The sequence below is a fragment of the Pleurodeles waltl genome, chromosome 5, assembly GCF_031143425.1.
Source record: "Pleurodeles waltl isolate 20211129_DDA chromosome 5, aPleWal1.hap1.20221129, whole genome shotgun sequence".
NCBI lineage: Eukaryota > Metazoa > Chordata > Amphibia > Caudata > Salamandridae > Pleurodeles > Pleurodeles waltl.
Window position 1 is genome coordinate 1639717379 of NC_090444.1, and position 22521 is coordinate 1639739899.

The 22521-nt window shown below is 43.6% G+C and overlaps 1 protein-coding gene across 4 annotated transcripts in view; it reads right to left on the reverse strand.

Annotated features, from left to right (window-relative positions):
• The window catches only part of CYRIA (CYFIP related Rac1 interactor A), a 214066-nt gene that overhangs the window by 57745 nt on the left and 133800 nt on the right, over positions 1-22521 (reverse strand). For all 4 annotated transcript variants that reach the window (XM_069235965.1, XM_069235967.1, XM_069235966.1 and 1 more), the window contains one exon: positions 12087-12192. In XM_069235965.1, coding sequence (XP_069092066.1) covers positions 12087-12192 — 106 coding nt within the window. The remainder of the gene's footprint in view (positions 1-12086; positions 12193-22521) is intronic.

Below are 22521 nucleotides of genomic sequence, written 5' to 3' on the forward strand. Positions count from 1 at the left end.
CCCAAATGTGACTGATATACCACCCGCCGTATTACGAGTCCATTATATCCTATGGAACTTGTAATACAGTGGGTGGAATATCCGTCACATTTGGGACGAATTAACACCCTCTGCCAAAGTTGTAATCAGGCCCTATATCTTCTAACTGACCCTGTGACTGAGACTACTTCTGTGCTGGACATTCCTGTAGTGAACGCATGTGCAGTTGCACATGGGTACTATGGCAATGCATGAAGCCATCAGACACATGACAGTGACTTGCTGATTGGCTTGGAAGCACGATATCAACATTTGGAAATTGTGCATTCGTGCTGTATTGGCGTAGGCTAATCCCACCTGAGTGTTTAGAACAGCCTACAGAAAAGGCTGAATCTGTAAATGCTGAAGATGAGATTTTTGGAAATGATGGTGAAGCCTAGTTGATGGAGTAGGTCTATGGTAGTTTGAGTGTGTTTTTTACACAGCACAAAAGTGCTGCCTTTGAAAAGCCAGTCATCTAGATACAGGAAATCATGGATGTTTTGTCTGCGCTAATGTGCTTCTAACACTACTAGACATTTTGTGAACACTCTAGGTGCAGTAGTCACTCCAAATGGAAGAACATTGAATTAGTAATGGTTGTCTGCTATCACAAATCAGAGGTATTTGGTATGTGCTAAGTGTATGGGAACGTGAAAGTAGGTGTCCTTTAAGTCTAGGGCTGAGAGGAAGTCGCCTTGCTGGAGAGGTGGGATCCTAAAAGAGTGACCATATGGAAATGCTTTGACAGGATGTAATGATTCAAGGGCCATAGATCTAAGATTGGCCTTATAGATCCATCTTTTTTGGGGATCAGGAAGTATAGGGAGTACACCCCTGACCCTTGATGGTGTAGAGGGATGAGTTCTATAGCTCCTTTGAGTAGGAGAGCTTGAACCTCCTGTTTGAGCAGTGTTTGGTGTTGAGGAGAGAGTCTGTGAGTGTGAGGTGGAATGTCTGGAGGTTTGGTTATGAGCTCCAGACAATAACCATGTTCGATAATGTCTAACACCCACTGGTCTGATGTTACTTATTGCCATGTGGGCAGAAAATCCTGTAATCGTCCCCCAACTGGTGTTAAATGGTCGGGGGAAAGCAAAGGAAATCTCTGTTTTGTGGTGGTTGAAGAACCATCTGGAGAAGCTCCTTTGCCTCTTCCTTTGGCATTGTTGCCCCTTTAGAAAGCCCTATAGTAATATTGGGGAAAGGAGTGTTGCCCTTGGCCACGCTGGTACGAGGTAGGGGCTTCTGAGGATGTGGTTTTAGAGCCTGCTTGATAGGTGGAGTGGCAGAAAGTGCCACATAGATTCTGCGGTCTCTAGATCTTTTTTCATCTTTTCTAGTGCTGAATCAACCTGTGGCCGAAAAGGTGTTCTTTATCAAAGGGGATGTTCAATAATTGTTGAATCTCTGGTTTAAAAACAGATATGTGGAGTCACGCATGGCGTCGCAGTAAAATACTAGTATTTAGTACCCCGCAGCTGTTTCTGTTGCATCCAATGCACAACGGATGGAAGCGTTGGAAATTAACTTTTATTCTGTAACAAGCTGTTGCCCTCTCTTTTTGCGATACTCTGGGAGGTATTGGAGGAGTTCCTACATTTTGTCCAGCAGGCCCTTTCATTTTGTGCTAGCAACCCCATTGAATTAGCAATGCGCCACTGATTGGCGGACTGTGCTGCCACTCTCTTACCAGAAGCATTGATTAATTTCCTCTTCTTGTCAGGAGGTGGAGCATCACAAGCAGCTGGTGAATTAGCCTTCATATGTGCGTTGGGTCACAATGAGTGAGCCAGGTAAAATGTGTCCCCTGATGAAAATAGGGTCAGAAGGGGAGGCCCTGTATTTTTTTTTTTTTTTTTAATCACCCTGGGAGTTATAATCTTAGCCCGCGCAGGGTCTTTGAAAATGTCTTCTGTATGCATCAACAGACCTTTAGGCATAGAGAGGTATTGGTTTGCCTTATGTGTTGTGGAGAAAGCCTCAAAGAGGAAATCCTCTTCCCCAGGCTCTTTATGTAGCTGGGAATCATGATATGTTGCAGCCCTGCCAATAAGCTCCTGATATGTGGTAGAATCGTCAGCCTGGGACATGACAGAATTGTCAGGTGAGGGGGAGATTGCTCATTAGGATTGGCACAATTTGTTTAATGTAGCGGTATTCTGTCTCCTTGAGGGTCACTGTTGTCTAGGATCAGGAGGCAGCGGTGTGGTAAAATTTGTCATCCCCTGTGCCATGTCCACCTATAAATGACTGTGGAGACCCTAGAGGTGCGATGTCTAGAGGATCACCCTGAGAGTGAGGTCTAGAGTGTGAAGGTGATAGAGGTGGTGGAGGGAAGTATGGAAGTGGTGGTGGAGAACAGGAATGTGGAAAAGGTGGTAAAAGACTGGTGGCTTTATCAGACTTCCTCTTTCTGGATAGCACCGGCATCTTATGGCTTCACTGAAGGAAAGCTGGTGCTTGGAAGATGGTGGTCTAGGCACCGAAGGTTTGGTGAGAATGTGTCCTGCCTGAGGCTGTATGTGAATTTGCCTCAGGCCGGAAAATACTTTTTTCTTGCAGTCTATGTAAGATTGGTTCCACTCGAGTGCCAGGTTCGGATCTCAGAGCCAGTTGGAAGAATTCGGAGCCGAGAAGTATTTCTGTTTCTTGCCATAGTGGTCGATGCTGAAGATGGAGCAGGTCAGCTCGACATGGAAGGGAGTCTGCTTCGATTGTTTCAGCTGAGGTTTCTGCGCAGAGTTGGAAGGAAGGACCTTCTGAATCAATTTTCGGTGCCGACAATGGCCTGTTGCAGTGGGGGCCCAGCAGCCTTTTGTTGAGTGAAAAACAAATGTCTTTTGGGGTGACGAACAGGGGCTTTTGTACTCCTAGTACGTTGACCTGGTAAAACGTTCTGCATCTCAAGGTCGATTTTGAGCTCCGAGTTCGAGCACTGATTGCCTCTTCCTCCTCTATATAGGCCTCGGGGTGTTCCTCTTCCTCTTCCTCGGCATTGTGTTGTTTAAAGGTGTAAGGAGTTTCTTTAATGTCTCTCCCTTGCATTTCCTTTCGGCAGGCTGGAAGATCCCGGAGAGTCTTTTTCAATCAAAATGATTGTCAGGCCTCCCAATATTCCGGGAACAAACACCGGTTACAGACTTGGTGATCAGTCAGAGAATATTTTGCATGGCAGTTGGGGCAGAACCAAAAACGCATCCGTTCCATCACCAGGGCATTCTCTGATGAAGTTTGAGTTGACATGGGAGATTGCACAGATGCGGCCTTCTGGCAAGTAGGAAAACCAGTGGACAGCAGCATGGAATAAACATCTGGATACGTGTACGACAGGGACTGGGTAAGCATGGTGCAACTATCGAGGAAAATGTATCAGCAGACCGGTTCACACCTACTTTAAAACAGAAAGGATGCAGAAACAAAAGGCTGCGAGAAAAACAAGCCAGGCTTAAAAAAGACAATCTTATAAATAAAGCCCCAATACGTTGAACAGTCCCTCATTAACTTTCATTAGCTATGACGCTACCAAATCACATCCCCAAATAAGCATTCAATTCACTCTGTCCAAGCCCATTCTATCCTTTCTCCTCATGTTGTGGCTAGCCAATCAGAGTATGGGATCTTGTGGTGGCTTTTTGATCCCGAGGAAGCAATAAAGGAGGCAGATATTGAAAAAGCAAATCAGATTAGTGCCAGCGAAACAACTGCAAGAGTCCAGCGAACCCAATCATCAAGATAAACATACATTTTGAACCTTAATTTCTCAAAAACGATTGTTACAGTGTATTTCAGCTCAAAAGGAACACTTCCTCAGTAAAGATCTAGCTTTCAGCCATATTTGGTGTAATTCCATTGAGCCGTTTGAGCTGTAGTGCTGCTCAAAAACCCTTATGGAAATTTCTTTAAAGATTTGCGTTTTGGGACTCCCTTCTTTCTTGGAACCACTTGAAGGATCAACCCAAAACTCTCAAGGAAGAAGCTGAGGTATATACCATTTCATTTTGGGGGGGAGGGGGGAGGGCTGGAGAGGGGAGTTTAGAAAGTTTTGTCAAACACTGCCAAAGTTATCAGCAAACCAATAAATCAGTTTATTATGGTAACTATGTCCTAATATAATATATATACGCTGAAAAAAACAAAGGTTACAGTGACATAGTTAGGAAATTGAATTTTAAAGTCCATTGAAATTCGAGTTAGAGTTATTTCAAGTAACTATAACGCATGCCTTAAAGTAACTATAACTCACGCCCCCGAAATACACAGCTTTTTAATGACTATTTTTATAGAAATGTCACAGTGATATTATCAAATACATTATAAAAGATGTCATGAGTGCTGTAATATCTGGGGTAATTAGCAGTGCATGGTGAGGGCACAAGTTATAGTTACCTAGGACACAAGTTATAGTTACTTGAAATAACTAATTATAACAGCTGAATTTCTATGGTTTTGTACGTTTTAAATGTGAGCTTACTGTAACTTCCCTGTAACCTTTGTTTTTTTTGGTAAGTGAATTTCTATGTTTTTTTTAATTCTATTTTCTAACCATAGCAGATTTTTCTAAGATTTGTTTTTAAAAAAATGCTTTTTAGCCATGGCAGGGACCCTGGGGACCTCTGGACAAGGCTAGGAGCTCAGAGTATCCCTACTCTGGTCCCTTTTCTTTTTTCCTAATTTCTTTTGTGGGACTCGGCTGAAGCAGAGTCCCAAAATAATTGCCATCACTACCTTGTTGAAGTGTTGGCAGCCAATCGGATATCAGCATGAGGACAGATGGATGTGTGGATCCTCCAGTCCCTAGATATCTATATTTTGTTAAGCTTTAATAGCTAAGAAACAACTATTGAAAAGAAAAGCACAATTTGCACACCAAGATATAACTTCCTGCCAAATTTGGTGTAATTCCTTTCAGCAGTTTGGCCTGTAGGCATTTCTAAAGACCCTATGAAATTGACGATTGGAAATGCACTTCAGGTCTATGAAATTTCTGATTGGAAATGCACTTTTTTGGACCCCCCCCCTTTTTTTCTCTACCCCTCAGTTGATGGATCACCCTGAAACTTTCCATGCGTAACAAGATCCTATAAGATTCGTCAAACAGTGCCAAAGATATAGGCAAGTCAAAAATAATTTTATGGAAACTAGGTCCCAACTATAACTACATGCTAGCGACCGCCAGTAAGTAATGCTCACACACACACACATATATATATATATATATATATATATATATATATATATATATATATATATATATATATATATATATAATCTACACACACACACATATGTATGGAAAATGTCACTTACCCAGTGTACATCTGTTCGTGGCATGTTGCGCTGCAGATTCACATGCTGTGCATTATCCTGACATCTAGTGTTGGGCTCGGAGTGTTACAAGTTGTTTTTCTTCGAAGAAGTCTTTTCGAGTCACGGGACCGAGTGACTCCTCCCTTTCGGCTCCATTGCGCATGGGAGTCGACTTAATCTTAGATTGTTTTCCCCGCAAAGGGTGAGGTAGGAGTTGGTAAAGTAAGGATACTAGGGGTGACCATGCAATGGAGTAGTAATGTATGTACATAGTGTGTATTAAAGGAATATTTATTCACAGATGTACACTGGGTAAGTGACATTTTCCGTTCGATGGCATGTGTAGCTGCAGATACACATGCTGTGCATAGACTACAAAGCAGTAATCTCCCCAAAAGCGGTGGTCTGTCTGTAGGAGTTGAAGTTGTCTGAAATAATGATCTTAGTACAGCCTGTCCTACTGTGGCTTGTTGTGTTGCTAACACATCTACACAGTAATGCTTAGTAAATGTATGGGGCATAGACCAGGTGGCTGCCTTACAAATCTCTGTCATTGGTATATTACCAAGAAAAGCCATTGTGGCGCCTTTTTTTCTAGTGGAATGTGCCCTTGGAGTAATGGGTAATTCTCTTTTAGCTTTAAGGTAACAGGTCTGAATACATTTGACTATCCATCTGGCAATGCCCTGTTTGGATATAGGGTTACCTGCATGAGGTTTTTGGAAAGCTACGAACAATTGTTTTGTTTTTCGAAATTGTTTTGTTCTGTCAATGTAATACATTAGCGCTCTTTTAATGTCTAATGTATGCAATGCCCTTTCTGCTACTGATTCTGGTTGTGGAAAGAAGACTGGGAGTTCCACAGTTTGGTTTAGATGAAACGGTGATATGACTTTTGGTAAAAATTGTGGATTTGTACGGAGAACCACTTTATGTTTATGTATCTGTAAAAAGGGTTCTTGGATAGTAAATGCCTGTATTTCGCTAACTCTTTGTAGAGAAGTGATGGCAATTAGAAAGGCTACTTTCCAAGTCAAGAATTGGATTTGACAAGAATGCATGGGTTCTAATGGTGGACCCATGAGTCGTGTTAGTACAATATTAAGATTCCACGAAGGTACTGGTGGTGCCCTTGGGAGTATGATTCTTTTTAGTCCCTCCATAAAGGCTTTGATAACTGGGATTCTAAAAAGCGATTTTGATTTTTGTAAGTGTAGTAAATAACTTACAATGTTTTGTATTGAGGCGTTTAGCGGCGTAATTTGATTAGCCTGGCAGTAGAAAACAAACCTTTTCCATTTATTAGCATAACAATGCCTTGTTGTGGGTTTTCTTGCTTGTTTAATGACCTCCATTGAGAGGTTTAGATATCCGAATTCTAAAATTTCAGGAGCCAGATTGCTAGGTTGAGCGATGCTGGATTCGGGTGCCTGATCTGTTGTTTGTGTTGTGTTAACAGATCTGGTCTGTTTGGTATTTTGATGTGCGGTACTACCGAGAAGTCCAACAGTGTGGTGTACCATGGTTGGCGAGCCCACGTTGGTGCTATGAGTATTAGTTTGAGTTTGTTTTGACTGAGTTTGTTGACCAGAAAAGGAATTAGCGGGAGAGGGGGAAAAGCGTAAGCAAATATCCCTGACCAGCTGGTCCATAGAGCATTGCCCTTGGACTGAGGGTGTGGGTATCTGGATGCGAAGTTTTGGCATTTTGCGTTTTCTTTTGTTGCAAACAGATCTAGGTTTGGTGTCCCCCATCGGTAGAAGTGATCTTTTAGAATTTGGGGATGTATTTCCCATTCGTGAGACAGTTGGTGATCACGACTGAGATTGTCGGCTAACTGATTGTGAATGCCTGGTATATACTGTGCTAATAGGCGAATTTTGTTGTGAATTGCCCAATGCCAATTTCTTTGCGCTAGGATACACAGTTGTGACGAGTGCGTCCCCCCCTGTTTGTTTAAATAATACATTGTTGTCATATTGTCTGTCTTGACAAGAATATGTTTGTGGGCTAGAAGGGGCTGAAAGGCTTTTAGTGCTAGAAAGACTGCTAGCAGTTCTAAGTGATTTATGTGAAGTTGTTTTTGTTGACTGTCCCATTGACCTTGTATGCTGTGATTGTTGAGGTGTGCTCCCCTCCCAATCATGGAGGCGTCTGTTGTGATAATGGCGTGATGTACTGGGTCTTGAAAAGGCCGCCCTTTGTTTAAATTTACAGGGTTCCACCATTGAAGTGAAGAGTGTGTTTGGCGGTCTATCAACACTGGATCTTGGAGTTGACCCTGTGCCTGCGTCCATTGTTTTGCTAGGCACTGTTGTAAGGGCCGCATGTGTAGTCTTGCGTTTGGGACAATAGCTATGCATGAGGACATCATGACCGTGTATTGTTGGTTTGGTTGCATGCTTGATTTTATATTTTGAAACGACTGGACTCTTTGTGGACTTGGAGTGGCAATTGCTCTTTGTGTGTTGAGTGTTGCTCCCAAGTATTCTTGTATTTGGGATGGTTGTAAATGTGATTTTTGGTAATTTATAGAAAACCCTAGTTTGTGCAGAGTATCTATTACATATTGCGTGTGAATTTGACATTGTTGTTGAGTGTTGGCTTTTATTAGCCAATCGTCTAGATACGGGAATACGTGCATGTGATTTCTCCTTATATGAGCTGCTACTACAGCTAGGCATTTTGTAAATACCCTGGGGGCCATTGTTATTCCGAATGGCAACACTTTGAATTGATAATGTTTGCCTTGTATTACAAACCTGAGGTATTTCCTGTAAGATGGATGAATGGGTATGTGAAAATACGCATCTTTTAGATCCAGTGTTGTTATGTATTCCCCTTGTTTTAGTAAAGGGACTACATCCTGTAGTGTTACCATGTGGAAATGATCTGATTTGATGAAGAGATTCAGTGTTCCGAGATCTAAAATAGGCCTTAACGTTTTGTCTTTCTTTGGGATGAGGAAATACAGGGAGTAAACCCCTGTTCCTCTCTGGTGATAAGGTACCAGTTCCATGGCTTCTTTTGCTAGTAGTGCTTGGACCTCTATTTGTAATAGGTCTAAGTGTTGTATTGACATTCTGTGCGTTCTTGGGGGAACAACTGGAGGGAATCTTGTGAACTCTATGCAGTAACCATGCTGGATAATTGATAGAACCCACGTGTCTGTGGTAATGTGTATCCAATTGAGGTGGTATTTTGTTAATCTCCCCCCCCCACTGGTGATATGTGTTGGGGAAGTGTGACACTGAAGTCACTGCTTGCTACCAGGGGTCTGCTTGGCAGGCTGGAATTTCCCTCTTCCTCTTGGGAACTGTCCTCTGAAGGAACCACAAAACCCCCCTCTCTGGTACTGAGACTGGTAAGTGGGTTTTGTTTGGGAGGTGGATGGTTCTGAGGGTTGCTGTCTAAACCCTCCCCTAAATTGTGGTTTCCTAAATGTTCCCCTGTATTGAGAGGAGTAGAGCGCGCCCATGGCTTTGGCCGTGTCCGTGTCCTTTTTCATTTTTTCGATTGCGGTATCCACTTCCGGGCCGAATAGTTGATGTTGATTAAACGGCATATTCAATACCGCCTGCTGTATCTCTGGTTTAAACCCAGAACTTCGCAGCCATGCATGCCTTCTAATTGTTACTGCTGTATTTACAGTTCGTGCCGCTGTATCAGCAGAGTCAAGTGCAGAGCGGATCTGGTTGTTTGATATGGCCTGTCCTTCTTCAACCACTTGTTGAGCACGTTTTTGACGCTCTTTGGGGAGGTGCTGGATGATGTCTTGCATTTCGTCCCAGTGTGCTCGGTCGTAGCGGGCAAGGAGGGCTTGCGAGTTGGCAATTCGCCACTGATTGGCTGCTTGCGATGCCACTCTTTTCCCTGCCGCGTCGAATTTGCGACTTTCCTTATCAGGGGGTGGCGCATCCCCTGATGACAGCAAATTAGCCCGTTTTCTTGCAGCCCCCACAACCACTGAGTCCGGAGGGAGCTGTTGTGTAATAAACACAGTCTCTGACGGGGGCGGTTTATATTTCTTCTCGACCCTTGGCGTGATGGCTCTCCCTTTTACTGGTTCTTGGAAAACCTGTTGTGCATGTTTGAGCATGCCCGGTAACATTGGCAGGCTTTGATAAGATGCATGCGTGGATGCCAGAGTGTTAAACAGGAAGTCATCTTCCACTGGTTCTGAGTGCATTGTTACATTGTGAAATGTTGCTGCTCTGGCCAGTACCTGCGTGTAGGACGTACTGTCCTCTGGTGGCGAAGGTTTTGTCGTATAATACTCTGGACTGTTGTCCGAAACTGGTGGGTCGTATAGATCCCAGGGGTCTGCATCGTCTTGAGTCATCCCAGTATGTGTGGGTGACTGTGCCATTGGTGTACCCACTGGTGACAACTGTGGGGACGTTTGTGGTGAGAATTGTGGGGGTGGTGACCTTTCTCTAACCACTGTGGCTTTTGGTTGCATCTCAGTCTCGTGAAAAGCCAGTTTTCTTTTGGACTTGAGCGGAGGGATGGTTTGTATCTTCCCTGTGTGTTTCTGGATTTCTAGCCTTTGCTGAGTTTGATCATGCTCTTCTAAATCCAGTTCCTGCTCAAATCTGTGCTTTTCTTTGAGCTGTAGAGAGAGCCCCTGCTCTTCTGTGTAGGCCGTTTTTTTCGGTATCGAAACCCCGATGGAGATTGTCGGTTTCGGTTCCGAGTGGCTTTTTCGAGCTTTACTCGACTTGATTATTCGATGCCGACTCTTTTCGGTGCCGGTTTCTCGACCGGAGTCGGAAGTCTTTGGCACTAATTTGGCCTTTTTTCAGTGCCGATGTTACTTGGTCACCGTCTTTTCTGTGGGTTGAGCCATGGCCTTCCGGCAGTGGCGTCCCCGAGGCCTTTTGTTTCTTGACCTGACCTTGGGTGTGGGACGGGGCAGATGTCCTCACTTTTTGTGCCGCCGTCGGTGGTCGATCCCCGTCGGATTCATCCGAGTCCGAACCCTGGATGGATATCCGCATCTCTTCTTCTTCGGCGTCGAGATGTTGTGACTGTTTCGACGCCATCTGTAACCGTCTTGCACGTCGATCTCTTAAGGTCTTCTTGGATCGAAACGCTCTGCAGGCCTCACAAGTATCCTTTCTGTGTTCGGGCGATAAACACAGGTTACAGACCCGATGCTGGTCTGTGTAAGGATACTTGACGTGGCACTTCGGACAGAAACGGAAAGGGGTCCGGTCCATTAGTTCTTTGTCGACGGGTGTGGTCGGGCCGACCAGGCCTTGATTAAGTGCGGAAGCCCCGAAGGGCCGCCGAAGCGGTCTTGTTGTCGGTGCCGATGTGATGATACTAAACCGGTCCCGAACGCAAACAATACTGACGAATTTCGATGATTTTCTAAGTTTCCCCGATTCGAATTACGGAGCAAAGAGGAACACGTCCGAACCCGATGGCGGAAAGAAAACAATCTAAGATGGAGTCGACGCCCATGCGCAATGGAGCCGAAAGGGAGGAGTCACTCGGTCCCGTGACTCGAAAAGACTTCTTAGAAGAAAAACAACTTGTAACACTCCGAGCCCAACACTAGATGGCAGGATAATGCACAGCATGTGTATCTGCAGCTACACATGCCATCGAACATATATATATATATATATATATATATATACATATATACACACATACATATTTATATTCTCCCACGAAAATTGCGGAGCACTCACAGAGTAAACTGATGGTTTCTTAAATTGAAGCAGACACATTTTGGCTATGATGCCTTCCGCAATGCTTATAAATTAAAATGCGAATGGCACACAAAGTTTAAAGATCTTGAAAAGTCACAAATTCACTCCCATTGAAGGATTTCACATGATGGTCAGCGACAAAGACTAGCAGCCTTCCTCCACTGAATGTTGTAATCTTCTGCAGTCATATTAGCGTGCTACTTCACAATCCATGGATGCATTTATTATGTGAGGCCTACCCTCAAGTAGCTTGCAGCACCCGCCTGGAGTTCAGCACGAGTTGATGAGACCTGGCTCGTTGTGTTTTACAGGAGAGTGCCTGAAAAGCCGCATTTGATTGATTCCAGTCGCCCATGGCTGTGAGTTATTCAACTCAAGGTTGTTTAGTTCCGGAACGGACACCTGTGGGTATGATTTTCCTATTGTGCGACAAGCAAGGGGTATTTGGCATGCAATATGGAGTGGCAGGACTGTGATATGGAGCCAGTTAAAACATTAATGCAATTGCCAGACCCTGTATTTTCCAATGCCTATTATGGGGAAATGGACTACTGAGGCATTTAACTCTAAATGAACTTGATGAGGTGAAATATAGGGGCTGCCCATTGGGGATATGATTGTGAAATAGCGTGCTGATGGGAGATAACAGTCAGTGAAGGAGGGCTGCAGTCCTTTGTTGCTGGCCATAATGGGAAATTCTCCAATGGCAGTGAATCAGTGACTTTTTAAAGATCTTGAACTTTGTGTGCCATTTGCATTGTGATTTATAGCCACTGAGGAAGGCATCATAGCCTAAACGCGTCTGCTTCAATTAAATAAACCATCAATTTACCCTGTGAGTGCTCCGCAATTTTCTTTGGAGAGTGTTTATTCCCTGAGACCGACCCTCACGCAGCTGGCAGCACCCGAGTTGGTGGGACCTGGCTCACTATATATATATATACATATACATATATATATATATACACATACATACACACACACACACATTTTGCATCGGAAAATATAATTTGAATTGACAAAGTCAACACTTACCAAGCCTTAATGAAAATTCATAAAACCGTTTCAGCCTCACAACAAGAGGACATACTGAATTCCATGCTTTTTCTTGCAGGTGAATATCGCTTGGATTTTGAATTGCCTGCACAGTAAGAAATTAGTGTCATTTAGCAATACAGACTACTACAGTAAAAAAAAAAATACACAAATATATAAATATATACACACATATATCTATGAACATTTATTTGAATAACAAATTGCATTTCTTGTTTGTAGTACACAAGACGTCCATAGAGGTGCACCCAGATGTTTAATTACACAAGCATATTTTTTTAATTATATTTATGAAATTGATTTATCGGAAGTGTTAATACTTGGGCTAAAGTCTGTACAAAGGGCTTAAACTCTTGTTTAATTTTTATTGCCAGCACATCTTTAAAAAAAAAAGGAAGACGAAAGGAGCAAAGGAGTGTACACTTGCACAGGTAGAGAAGCACCACCTGCAAAATGAAATCAATCTCATTAAAAAATATTAGCAGTTCCAATTTAGCATAATTATTTCAATATCCAATTCACAAAGGGAAATAATACCAAGTTTGCATAACTAACAAGGCATTTTTTAAGAGCATCACACAAAAGTGAGTAAATTCACTTCAATCGTTTTATCAAAGAACATTTAGATACTGATACAGCTTAGATCACTATAGGCCTGATATAAAAAAAAGAGACATTCTGACTAAGATCTAACACCTTTGAATAGGTGTACCATTAACCTTACTAGTATAAGTCGGTGAATTAAGAGGGCTCAACTTACCCAAGCATGACTAACGTAAGCATTCGTAAGTTTCCTCTAATGTTGCACTTCTGCAAGCCCCCAAGGGTGTTTTAGTGGAGTGGCTAAAGACCCGCCCACATAAATGTAGTCCACAACCTCTCAGGTGTAACTTGACGTGCTCACACAAGTTAAATTTGGAATGCTGCAAAAAAATGTAGGCAGGAGCTCCAATCATCCCAAATTTCACATGGGGCATAGAGTAAGAAAGGATATCTTAGGAGTTTTTCTTTGCATTGACAGAAGAAAGGATTACCAAGGCTGGTGTGGGGGATGAAGCTGAGGAAGAGCAAGAGGGCGGCCGCTTGATTCGGCCATGTACTGCTTTTCGCTCTGGTGTGAGGAGGCAACCACAGGAGATAATGTTGCAGGCAAGAAGATGCTCACCCCACAGGGTGAATGAGGAGGCTGCAAAGTTGTAGCAAGGCCGCAGAGGGGAGACTTAGCCACCAATGGTATTGGTGGTCAACAAGCGATGCTCGCCCTGGCTCTGGAGAGTGCTCAGGCATCTGGCAGAACAGATTCTAGGATGCCAGGAATCTCAGTATGAGAGCCAAAATCGTCGTGGCTTGTTCGGTGTCGAAGGCTGAAAGAAAGGATGGTGCCGAAACTGGTAACACCAGAGCAACTGCGTAATGGTGCAACAGGAGCACCCAAGACTGGAAATGAGACAGAAGTTGTAGCCAATGCCACAGGCGCCTCCAACACAGATGAGATGGAGAGCATGAGATTTAAATGAAGCTACAAAAAGAGAGGAACTAGGTGCTATCAAAGTCGGCATACACGTTCCCCTGTATAAATCAATGTAGAAGGAGTATACAGTTCCTAAATTCATATGATGCGGACACCACTGGTATCACACCCATGCAAAGATAAGTTGGAGGAATATGAATATTCAGGAGCAAGAGACCTTACTCACCCAATTGGGTGGCATGGTTCATCATTGGGCAGGTCCTCGTTGGGCCAGCTTAGAAATACCTAATGGGCTCCTCGAGGGGGCTCTTTGCCGGGGGGAGCTCTTTTAAGTTGTTTTTGCTGTGATGAGCCTGAAGTGAGGGTGCTGAATGTGTGGATTGGAGAAAAGAAGTGAGAAAATATAAAAATGACTAAAGGCCACCTAATGGCTAATTTATTATGATGGTTTATCTTGTCATGTCTATAAACAAGGTGAAACTGTGAAGGAAATGTTCCTTCATATCTTAAGGGATCAATTTAAGTGGCAGTCAACATGTTTCTTGCCAACAGAGCAGTCACAGATGATCTCAGGCAATTTGTTAGGACCAATGAAAAAACCTAATCTACATAGGATCGGAAAGTGGTCCAAATCAGTAAGGTGCCCAATTCCGAAAACCACCTAGAAATTGTGGTGAAACCAATACCTCCTGGAGAACACGTATATACACAAATCCATTATCGGTATATGTATTCCCACATGGTAGAGCGGTAGCATATTAACTGGTGCACAATCCTGAAGTGAAGTGCAACCTATAATGCCTGCAGTGGACAATACAAAAATAGAATGTTTGACATTAAATAAGCATCTCCTGTCGGACATAATGAAAAAGATGTTAGACATCGTGATGGTTGCAAACAAATCCGGTCTATGGTGCCAACAGCAATGACAGACTGGACGAAACACACAAACATAATATAAGTAGCACCAAGGCAAGGAAGACGGGCCCACCATACTGGGGTGGCACGTTTCACAATATTATCTAAGAAAAAACAAGAATGCACAGAGCAGCCTTGAAATACCATAAAAATAACACATGAAACATAAAACGGATGTCAAGGAATGTGGTCTGTGGGAGAAGGACTGTTTTAAACAGACAAGGAATGTGGTTGAATTGGATGTTGTCCAACGTATAGAAGAGGGTTACCTTGGGGTGGATGGTGCATGCACTTGTAAAGCTAATGTGTAGCACAAAGGCAGGAAAGACAAGTCATCCACACTGGGATGGCCCATTGCACAGTAACAACAGAGTTCTTAGCATGGGTGTGATACAAATGGTAACCACCATTCTATGAATTTAGGAATGGCATACTCTTTGTAAATTGATTTAAATGAGGCACCTGTATGGGGCAATTGGTCCTAACCAAGCAGGCGAAACAACTGGACTCAGAAAAGGCAGGAATTCAATTGAGGACGCAGGAGTTGTAGGAAGGCCCGGGCGGCGATCTGACCCAGAGTCAGACCAGGAAGTCCATCTTTGTAAAGGTAGGGGTGGTGCAATGGTTTCCACGCAACCAACAAAATTGGAGAGCATTTCGCCCTCAGTGCTCGTGGCTAGAGACACAATTTCTTGTTCTTCTACAGGCCAAAGGACTGGCAATATTCAGTATACTATTAAGGACATGATAAACAAACATCATTCAACAATAGACTGAACAGAGTAGGGAACAGGAAAACTTGCAGCTACATATTTCTGTCTCTAATACTTGCATTAAGTCCACCATAGACCCAGCACAGACCTGGTAAAATAAGGTTGGCTGTGCGGGGGCCAGCAATAGCATCATCTAAGAAGCCTGGTACAAGCCAGGGAGAACAAGATACAGACAGCAGAGATGGATCCTCCAACTATTTTATATTTAGTCAACAACCAGGTACGGTGGATAAGGAACTGGTGCTTCAGGACTCTATCGCTGGATTACAGGTCAGTGGCAATAACTTGCAGGCTTATGTCACGAGGGAACCAGGAACTGGGGCTGGTTCATTTAGTTTTGTCAGGCTCTAGTGTGGAGGGATCATGACCACAGAGCTAATTATGATACACACAGGATATGCCCATGAAAGAAAGGCTCTGGGTCTGTAAATGGCCAAACTGTGACCTGGGAGCTGCAGAAGGGTCAAATCAGAAAGTATTTTGCATAAACACAGTAGGCCCTGGGTCCAATAACATTTTACATTAGTTACATTTTTTCATGCTTCTGTTGCGTATGACCATGTGCGGCTTAAGATCCTTTGCATTTCATCCTCCTTTCCCAGGGGAGGCTTAAAGGGTATCATAACACTGCACAGAGAGACATGCCACAAAAAGATGGTTTCAAATATGAAACATTTTCCTTTTACAGCATGACTGCTGTGGATCCCTGAGATGTGCACACACTATGATGAAGTACTTTTTCATCCCTTGTAGTCTAGGTTGGTCTGGAAATCAATCAATCATCAATCAAAATAATTTCTTAAGCGCACTACTCACCCGGTAGGGTCTCAAGGCGCTATGGGGAGGGGGGTGCTGTCAGTTACTGCTCAAAAAGCCATGTTTTAAGGTGCTTTCTGAAGGTTAAGGGGTCCTGGGTCTTGCGTAGGTTGGTGGGGAGGGAGTTCCAGGTCTTGGCAGCGAGGTGGGAGAAGGATCTGCTGCCAGAGTTGGTGCGTTGGATGCAGGGGACTGTAGCGAAGGCGAGGTTGGTATGTGGAAGTTTACTCGTTCTTTGAGGTAGGCCGGTCCAGTGTCGTGGAGAGCTTTGTGAGCGTGGACAAGGACTTTGAAAATGATCCTTTTGTTGATGGGCAACCAGTGTAGGGATCTGAGGTGGGTGGATATGCGTTTGTGGCGAGGGAGGTTGAGTATGAGACATGCGGCTGCGTTCTGGATTCGCTGGAGTTTTCTTTGAAGCTTGGCTGTGGTCCCTGCGTAGAGGGCGTTGCCATAGTCCAGTTTGCTGCTAATGAGGGCGTGGGTGACTGTTCTTCTTGTTATTAAAGGAATCCATTTGAAAGTCTTGCATAGCATGCAAAGGGTGTTGAAGCAGGTGGAGGATATGACGTTGATTTGCTGGGTCATGGAGAGAGATGAGTCCAGAACGATGCCAAGGTTGCGTGCGTGGGGGGCCACCAGGAGTCATTCCATGCTGTCTTGTTTGGGCCGAAGATGATGATCTCTGTTTTGTTTGAGTTTAATTTTATCTGGCTTGCTGTCATCCATTTGGCAATGTCGAGGAGTCCGGCGTGCAGGTTAATCTTGGCGGTGGATGGGTTCCTGGTGAGGGAGATAATGAGCTGAGTGTCATTGGCGTATGAAATGATGGTGATGCAGTGGGAGCGGAGGATGTTAGCGAGAGGAGCCATGTAGATGTTGAAGAGGGTGGGGCTGATGGAGGATCCTTGGGGGACCCCACAGATGATCTTGGTGGCTGTAGACCGGAAAGGAGGAAGGCGAACTCTTTGGGTTCTTTCGGGGAGGAAGGACGTGAGCCAGTCCAGGGCCTTGTGGCGAATTCTGGCATCAAAAAGGCGTGCGAGGAGGGTTTGGTGGCATACAGTGTCAAAAGCTGCAGAGAGGTCTAGGAGGATGAGGGCGACAGTCTCGCCCTTGTCCACCCTGGTCCTGATGTTGTCTGTGCAGGCGATGAGGGCGGTCTTAGTGCTGTGGTTCTTGCAGAATCCAGACTGGGAGGCGATGAGTATGTTGTTTTCTTCTAAGAAACAAGACTGGAAAGAGTGAGGTATGACAAAGTCTTAAATACTCTCTATCCTTCAAGTGCCTCCTGCTTGAAAGTCGTATCTGCACAATAAACTTTTGTGAATGGGTGAAGTGAAAGTGCAGTTGCTTGAAATAAAGTCTAGCTAAGGGACATTGCTTAGAAATTCTAGTAACCAAGGCCTAATTAAAACTTGGTTACTGGCCTTGCTGTTTTATTCGATTAATAATCCAATATGTCACAGCCAATTTCTAGATTACAGTGCCACTATGGTTTGCTTACGTGGTATCTCAGCACACTTGTACCCAGGAAACAATCAGACTGGAGAAGTGAACTGACTGTTTAGCTTTGGGAGCAAGCACCATCAGTTCTTCTTCCATTGGTTTCATAATCAATAACATTAAACTTAATGGTGAAGGCAGGGTTTGAGACAGTGCAAATATGTTTGCCACTCTGTAGAGCTCCCACCACACTCGTCACCTATGAGATGCTATTCAATGCCTCGGGTGATGCCATGGACCTAAACTGAATGATGGTGCGAGGGCAAGGTCTGCTGCTCAGTACCTAGTGTACTGAAGTCAGACAGTGCTTCTTTAAGGTGCAAAGGGAAGATCAGCACATTACCACCAACCCTGATCCACAGTCTGCCTCTAAACCGCCCTCCTGGCAGTTCCCAGTGTAGAGTGGTTAAGGGGTTCTTCTTCTTGGTCACAATGTTTCATGTGGCGCAATGCCCGTGACCAGTGCAGTTTGTTGCATCATAGTCAATCCTATGAGAGCCTGCATCCAATAAGGTACCAGTGGCAGCAATTCAAGGGAATACAGCCACCACAAAGGAAGACATTAAGTCAATAGGGCCAATACCCTTTACAAGACCAGGCTGAACTCAGTGGGGGAAAAGCTGCATTGTATTAACCGAAACCCAGACTGGGGACCAAGAGCTTGTAACATTAGCCACAAAGAGTCTGGGAAGTAATATCTAAGAACCTCAGAGGTTCCGGAGGTGGCAGAGGGCTATCTCTGATCACGTTCTTGGATCTCTTTCTCTCTGAGCTTTTGGACAGGACTTTCTCACCCATGCTGGAATTTCAAAAGGCCCACAGCGTCCACTCAAAACACCTGCCAAAGACTGGAGCTTCTTAGCTGATCTTCGCCTTACTTCTGTGGCAGACAGACAGACTAGGTAAATAAACTGGAGCCAAGAAACAACAAATGGACTCTTCCTGTACCAGAACAAGATTTTTAGTGGAAGATTTCTCCCAGGAACGTAAAGTGAAAATATTCCTGACTCTTCAGCCACAGCTCAAGAACCGAGACTATGGGAACCAGCTACCATGCTGAGCATGGATAATTTGACAAACCCACATCCCATCACAAACCGTGAAATGGCTGTATGAAGCATTGGGTTATGATGTTTTACTCTGTCTGACCTTAAGCGATTTGGCTGTGAAGGGGTCCTTCAGGGTGGGTTTCGTGACTTTCTGCCTCTCCTCATTGCTCCTGGTCCCATCTACAAACTTCTGTGGTCTCTTTTGGATTCATGAAGGGGACATGCTGTTCTACATTCCTCACCCAGGGACTCTTATTTTTGACACAAACATGTGTGGCCTCTCTTATCTCCATTTAGACTTCACTGAAATAAATAAATCTTTTCTTTTGTCTTTCCTTGTCCCAAGAAGGCAACGTAGAGTTAGTTAGGGCTTTGTATTTACATCAGCTGTTTAAAGTTAGTTTCGTATAGCGATTTAATACCTCTTGGCATTATCTTCTTGCTGGGACCTCTTGTCGTGAAAATCTGAGGTTCCGCCTTAACTGTTCTTCTGCATTTGTATACTGTTGTTTTCCTTTTCCCATCTGCCTTTTAACGAGTCCTCTTCCACCACAAACCCCTTTGCCTCAATTCATGGGCACAAGTGCTGCACCCTGACAGCTGGCCACACACATCACTTGTATATTCCCACTCACTTAGTGCCTTGTGACTGTGAGCATCTTTAAGCTACATGGCATTGTTGCCGACACCTTGCTTACCGAAGTTGTTGACGTCCTGCTGACCTTACTACCACTTTGCTACCACTGCTAGAGAGCCATGCTGTTCCCGCTCCATCCCTTGTATGTACAGCATCCCCCTTCAAATGAGGACTATGCAAAAGGCCCCTAAACATAATTTCCTTGCACATTAAGCTCAAGAAAAAAGTTTCCACTATCCAGTAAAACAATTAACATTGTGCATTTACAAGAAACACAAGTTCCTTTTCAAGGCTACAAGCTGAAGAGGGAGTGGATGGGCAAGATGCTGCATGACAATGAATTTGCTAATGGACAGGCCTCTTTGGGATTATATTCTTAAAAATGAGGAAGGGGTGATATTCTGTTTAGAAAGACTCTGCCCGTGACTACATAAAAAAAGAAAATATGGAGAGCTGCTGAAGGTCAATTTATTTTTGCTAAAGTTTCCATAAAGGGGTCAATATTGATGCTGTGTTCTGGGCATGCATGCAATGGGAGCACTCATTTTTCTCCAGGTTGTCTAGAACCTTGAGGGAGTTTTGCAGGCAAGAGATGATCCCAGGGTGAACAGTTTAATATGACTTTTGACCCTCTACTGAACAGGTCAGGTAGGCCCCACACTTATCGCTTCAGAGAACATGAGGAGTTGGACAACCTGCTAGAGAGCCATATGCTACCAGACTTTTTCCCCTCAGTAACCGGAACTACATTGTTCTATTAGAAGTCCATAGGAATTGTACATGCGCTGAATTTTTTCTCACCTAGCCGAATGTCATATCAAGTACTATTCTCCGTGGTGCAGTGTTGGACAACAGTCCAGTTCAACTACTGCTGAACCTGAAATTCGCAAGTCCATGTCACTGAAGAATGAACACTTACAGGAATATGTTGCAGGAGGAAAACAATTCTGCATTATCACCTGGCAGACTCTCTTAGCCAATGAGGGTTCACTTATCTCTGACCAAACGCTAGGAGTCTCTAGCAAAGTTTATAACACGATCTTACGATGTAACGCTCTTCAATGAGTAAAAAGAAAGGCCAAGAAGACCAAGTGTCCCTCGAATCAAACGTTTGGGACATGACTAGTAAGGAAAATGTTACTTACAAGTAGACATCTGTTCGTGGCTTGTAGTGCTGTAGATTCACATGCTGTGTGCAAGCTCGCCATTTAGTGTTGGGTTCGGAGTAGTACAATTTGTTTTTGTTCGAAGAAAGTTTTTGAGTCACGGGATTGAGTGACTCCTCCGCTCTGTAATACTGCACATGGGAATCGAGTCCTTTGTTATATTGTTTCTCCGCAGGCGGGAGAGTGAAGTAGTGAAAAATAGATAGTAGAATAGAAAAGATGTCCATGCAGCGTATTTACATATGTACAATTGAGACATCTACACACTTCAGGGGAGGGGTGAGGGCGCATGTGAATCTGCAGCACTACATGATACAAACAGATGTCTACTGTTAAGTAACATTTTCCGTTGGATGGCATGTGTAGCTGTAGATACACATGCTGTGCATAGACTGTAAAGCAGTCCCTCCATAAAGCAGTGGCTAGTGTGCAGGGGTTGCAATTGTTTGAAAAAGTGTTTTAAGTACAGTTGGTAAACATTTGCTTGCTGTCACGCAAAGATGTCTACACAATAATGTTTAGTAAAAGTATGCGGTGTCAACCATGTTGCTGCTTTACAAATGTCTGCTACAGGTATGTTACCCAAAAATGCCATAGCCATACCTTTTTTCCTAGTGGAATGTGCTCTAGGTATTACAGATAATTGTCACTTAGCTTTAGTATAGCAAGTTTGAATGCATTTGACTATCCATTTTGCTACAGTTGTTTTAGATACAGGATCTCCTTTGTGTGGTAAGGAGAAAGCCACAAAAAGTTGTTTTGTTTTCCTAAAATGTTTTGTTCTATCTATATAGTACATAAGAGCTCTTTTAACATCAAGAGTATGTAGAGCCCTTTCTGCTACTGATTCTGGTTTTGGGAAGAAAACTGGTAATTCTATTGTTTGATTAATAATTACAAAATTACTTTTGGAAGGAATTTTGGATTTGTTCTCAATCATTTTTTTTTTCTTTAAGAACTTGAAAGAAAGGTTCTTCTAAAGTTAATGCCTGAAGCTCAATGACCCGTCTAAGGGAGGTGATAGCAATTAAAAAGGCTACTTTCCATGAAAGGAATTGTAGGGGGCAGGAGCGAAATGGCTCAAATGGTGGAGCCATGAGCCTTGTGAGCACAATGTTAAGATTCCAAGATGGTGCTGGAGGAATCCTTGGTGGAATTATTCTCTTTAGTCCTTCTATAAATGCTTTGATAACTGGAATTTTAAACAAAGAAATATGTTGTCTATTTTGAAGGTATGCAGCTGTAGCGGCTGAATGTAAACAAATCGATGTGTAGGCTAAATTTGCTTTTTGTAAGTGTAATAAATATTGTACAATGTCTTATACTGTTGGTTTAAGAGGGTCAATGTTTTTTGTTAGGGAGTAACAAATAAAAGGTTTCCATTTTGCCGCATAGCATTGTCTAGTCGCAGGTTTGCGTGCAAAAGGATACCCATACATACCTGTGGTAACTGTAAATATCCAAACTCTAGGACTTCAGGAGCCATATCGCTGGGTTGAGTAATTTGGGATTTGGATGTCTTATCTGTCCTTGTTTTGTGTCACAAGATCTGTCCGTTGGGAAGTTTTTGATGAGGAATAATTGAGAGCTCCAAAAGTGTTGTGTACCATGGTTGACGTGCCCATGTAGGAGCCACTAAGATCATGCTGAGGGAAGATTGCTTTATTTTCCGGAATAGAAATGGTAAGAGTAGGAGAGTGGGAAAAGCGTAAGCAAATATCCCTGACCAACTCATTCATGGAGCATTGCCCTTGGACCAAGGATGTGGGTACCTGGAGGCAAAGTTTTGGCATGTTTTGCTTTGATATGTTGCAAACAGATCTATTTGAGGAGTTCCGTAGTTTGTGAAGCACTGTTAAAGGACTTGTGGGTGGAGTACCCACTTGTGTGTTTGTTGATGCATTCTGCTTAGTAGGTCTGTTAAGTGGTTGTCTGTACCCGGGAGATATTATGACACTATGTGAATGTGGAGACGAATCGCCCATTTCCATATTGTTTGTGCTAGGTGGGACAGTTGATGAGATTGTGTGTGTCCCTGTTTTTGAAGATAGTACATGGCAGTCATTTTGTCTGTACGT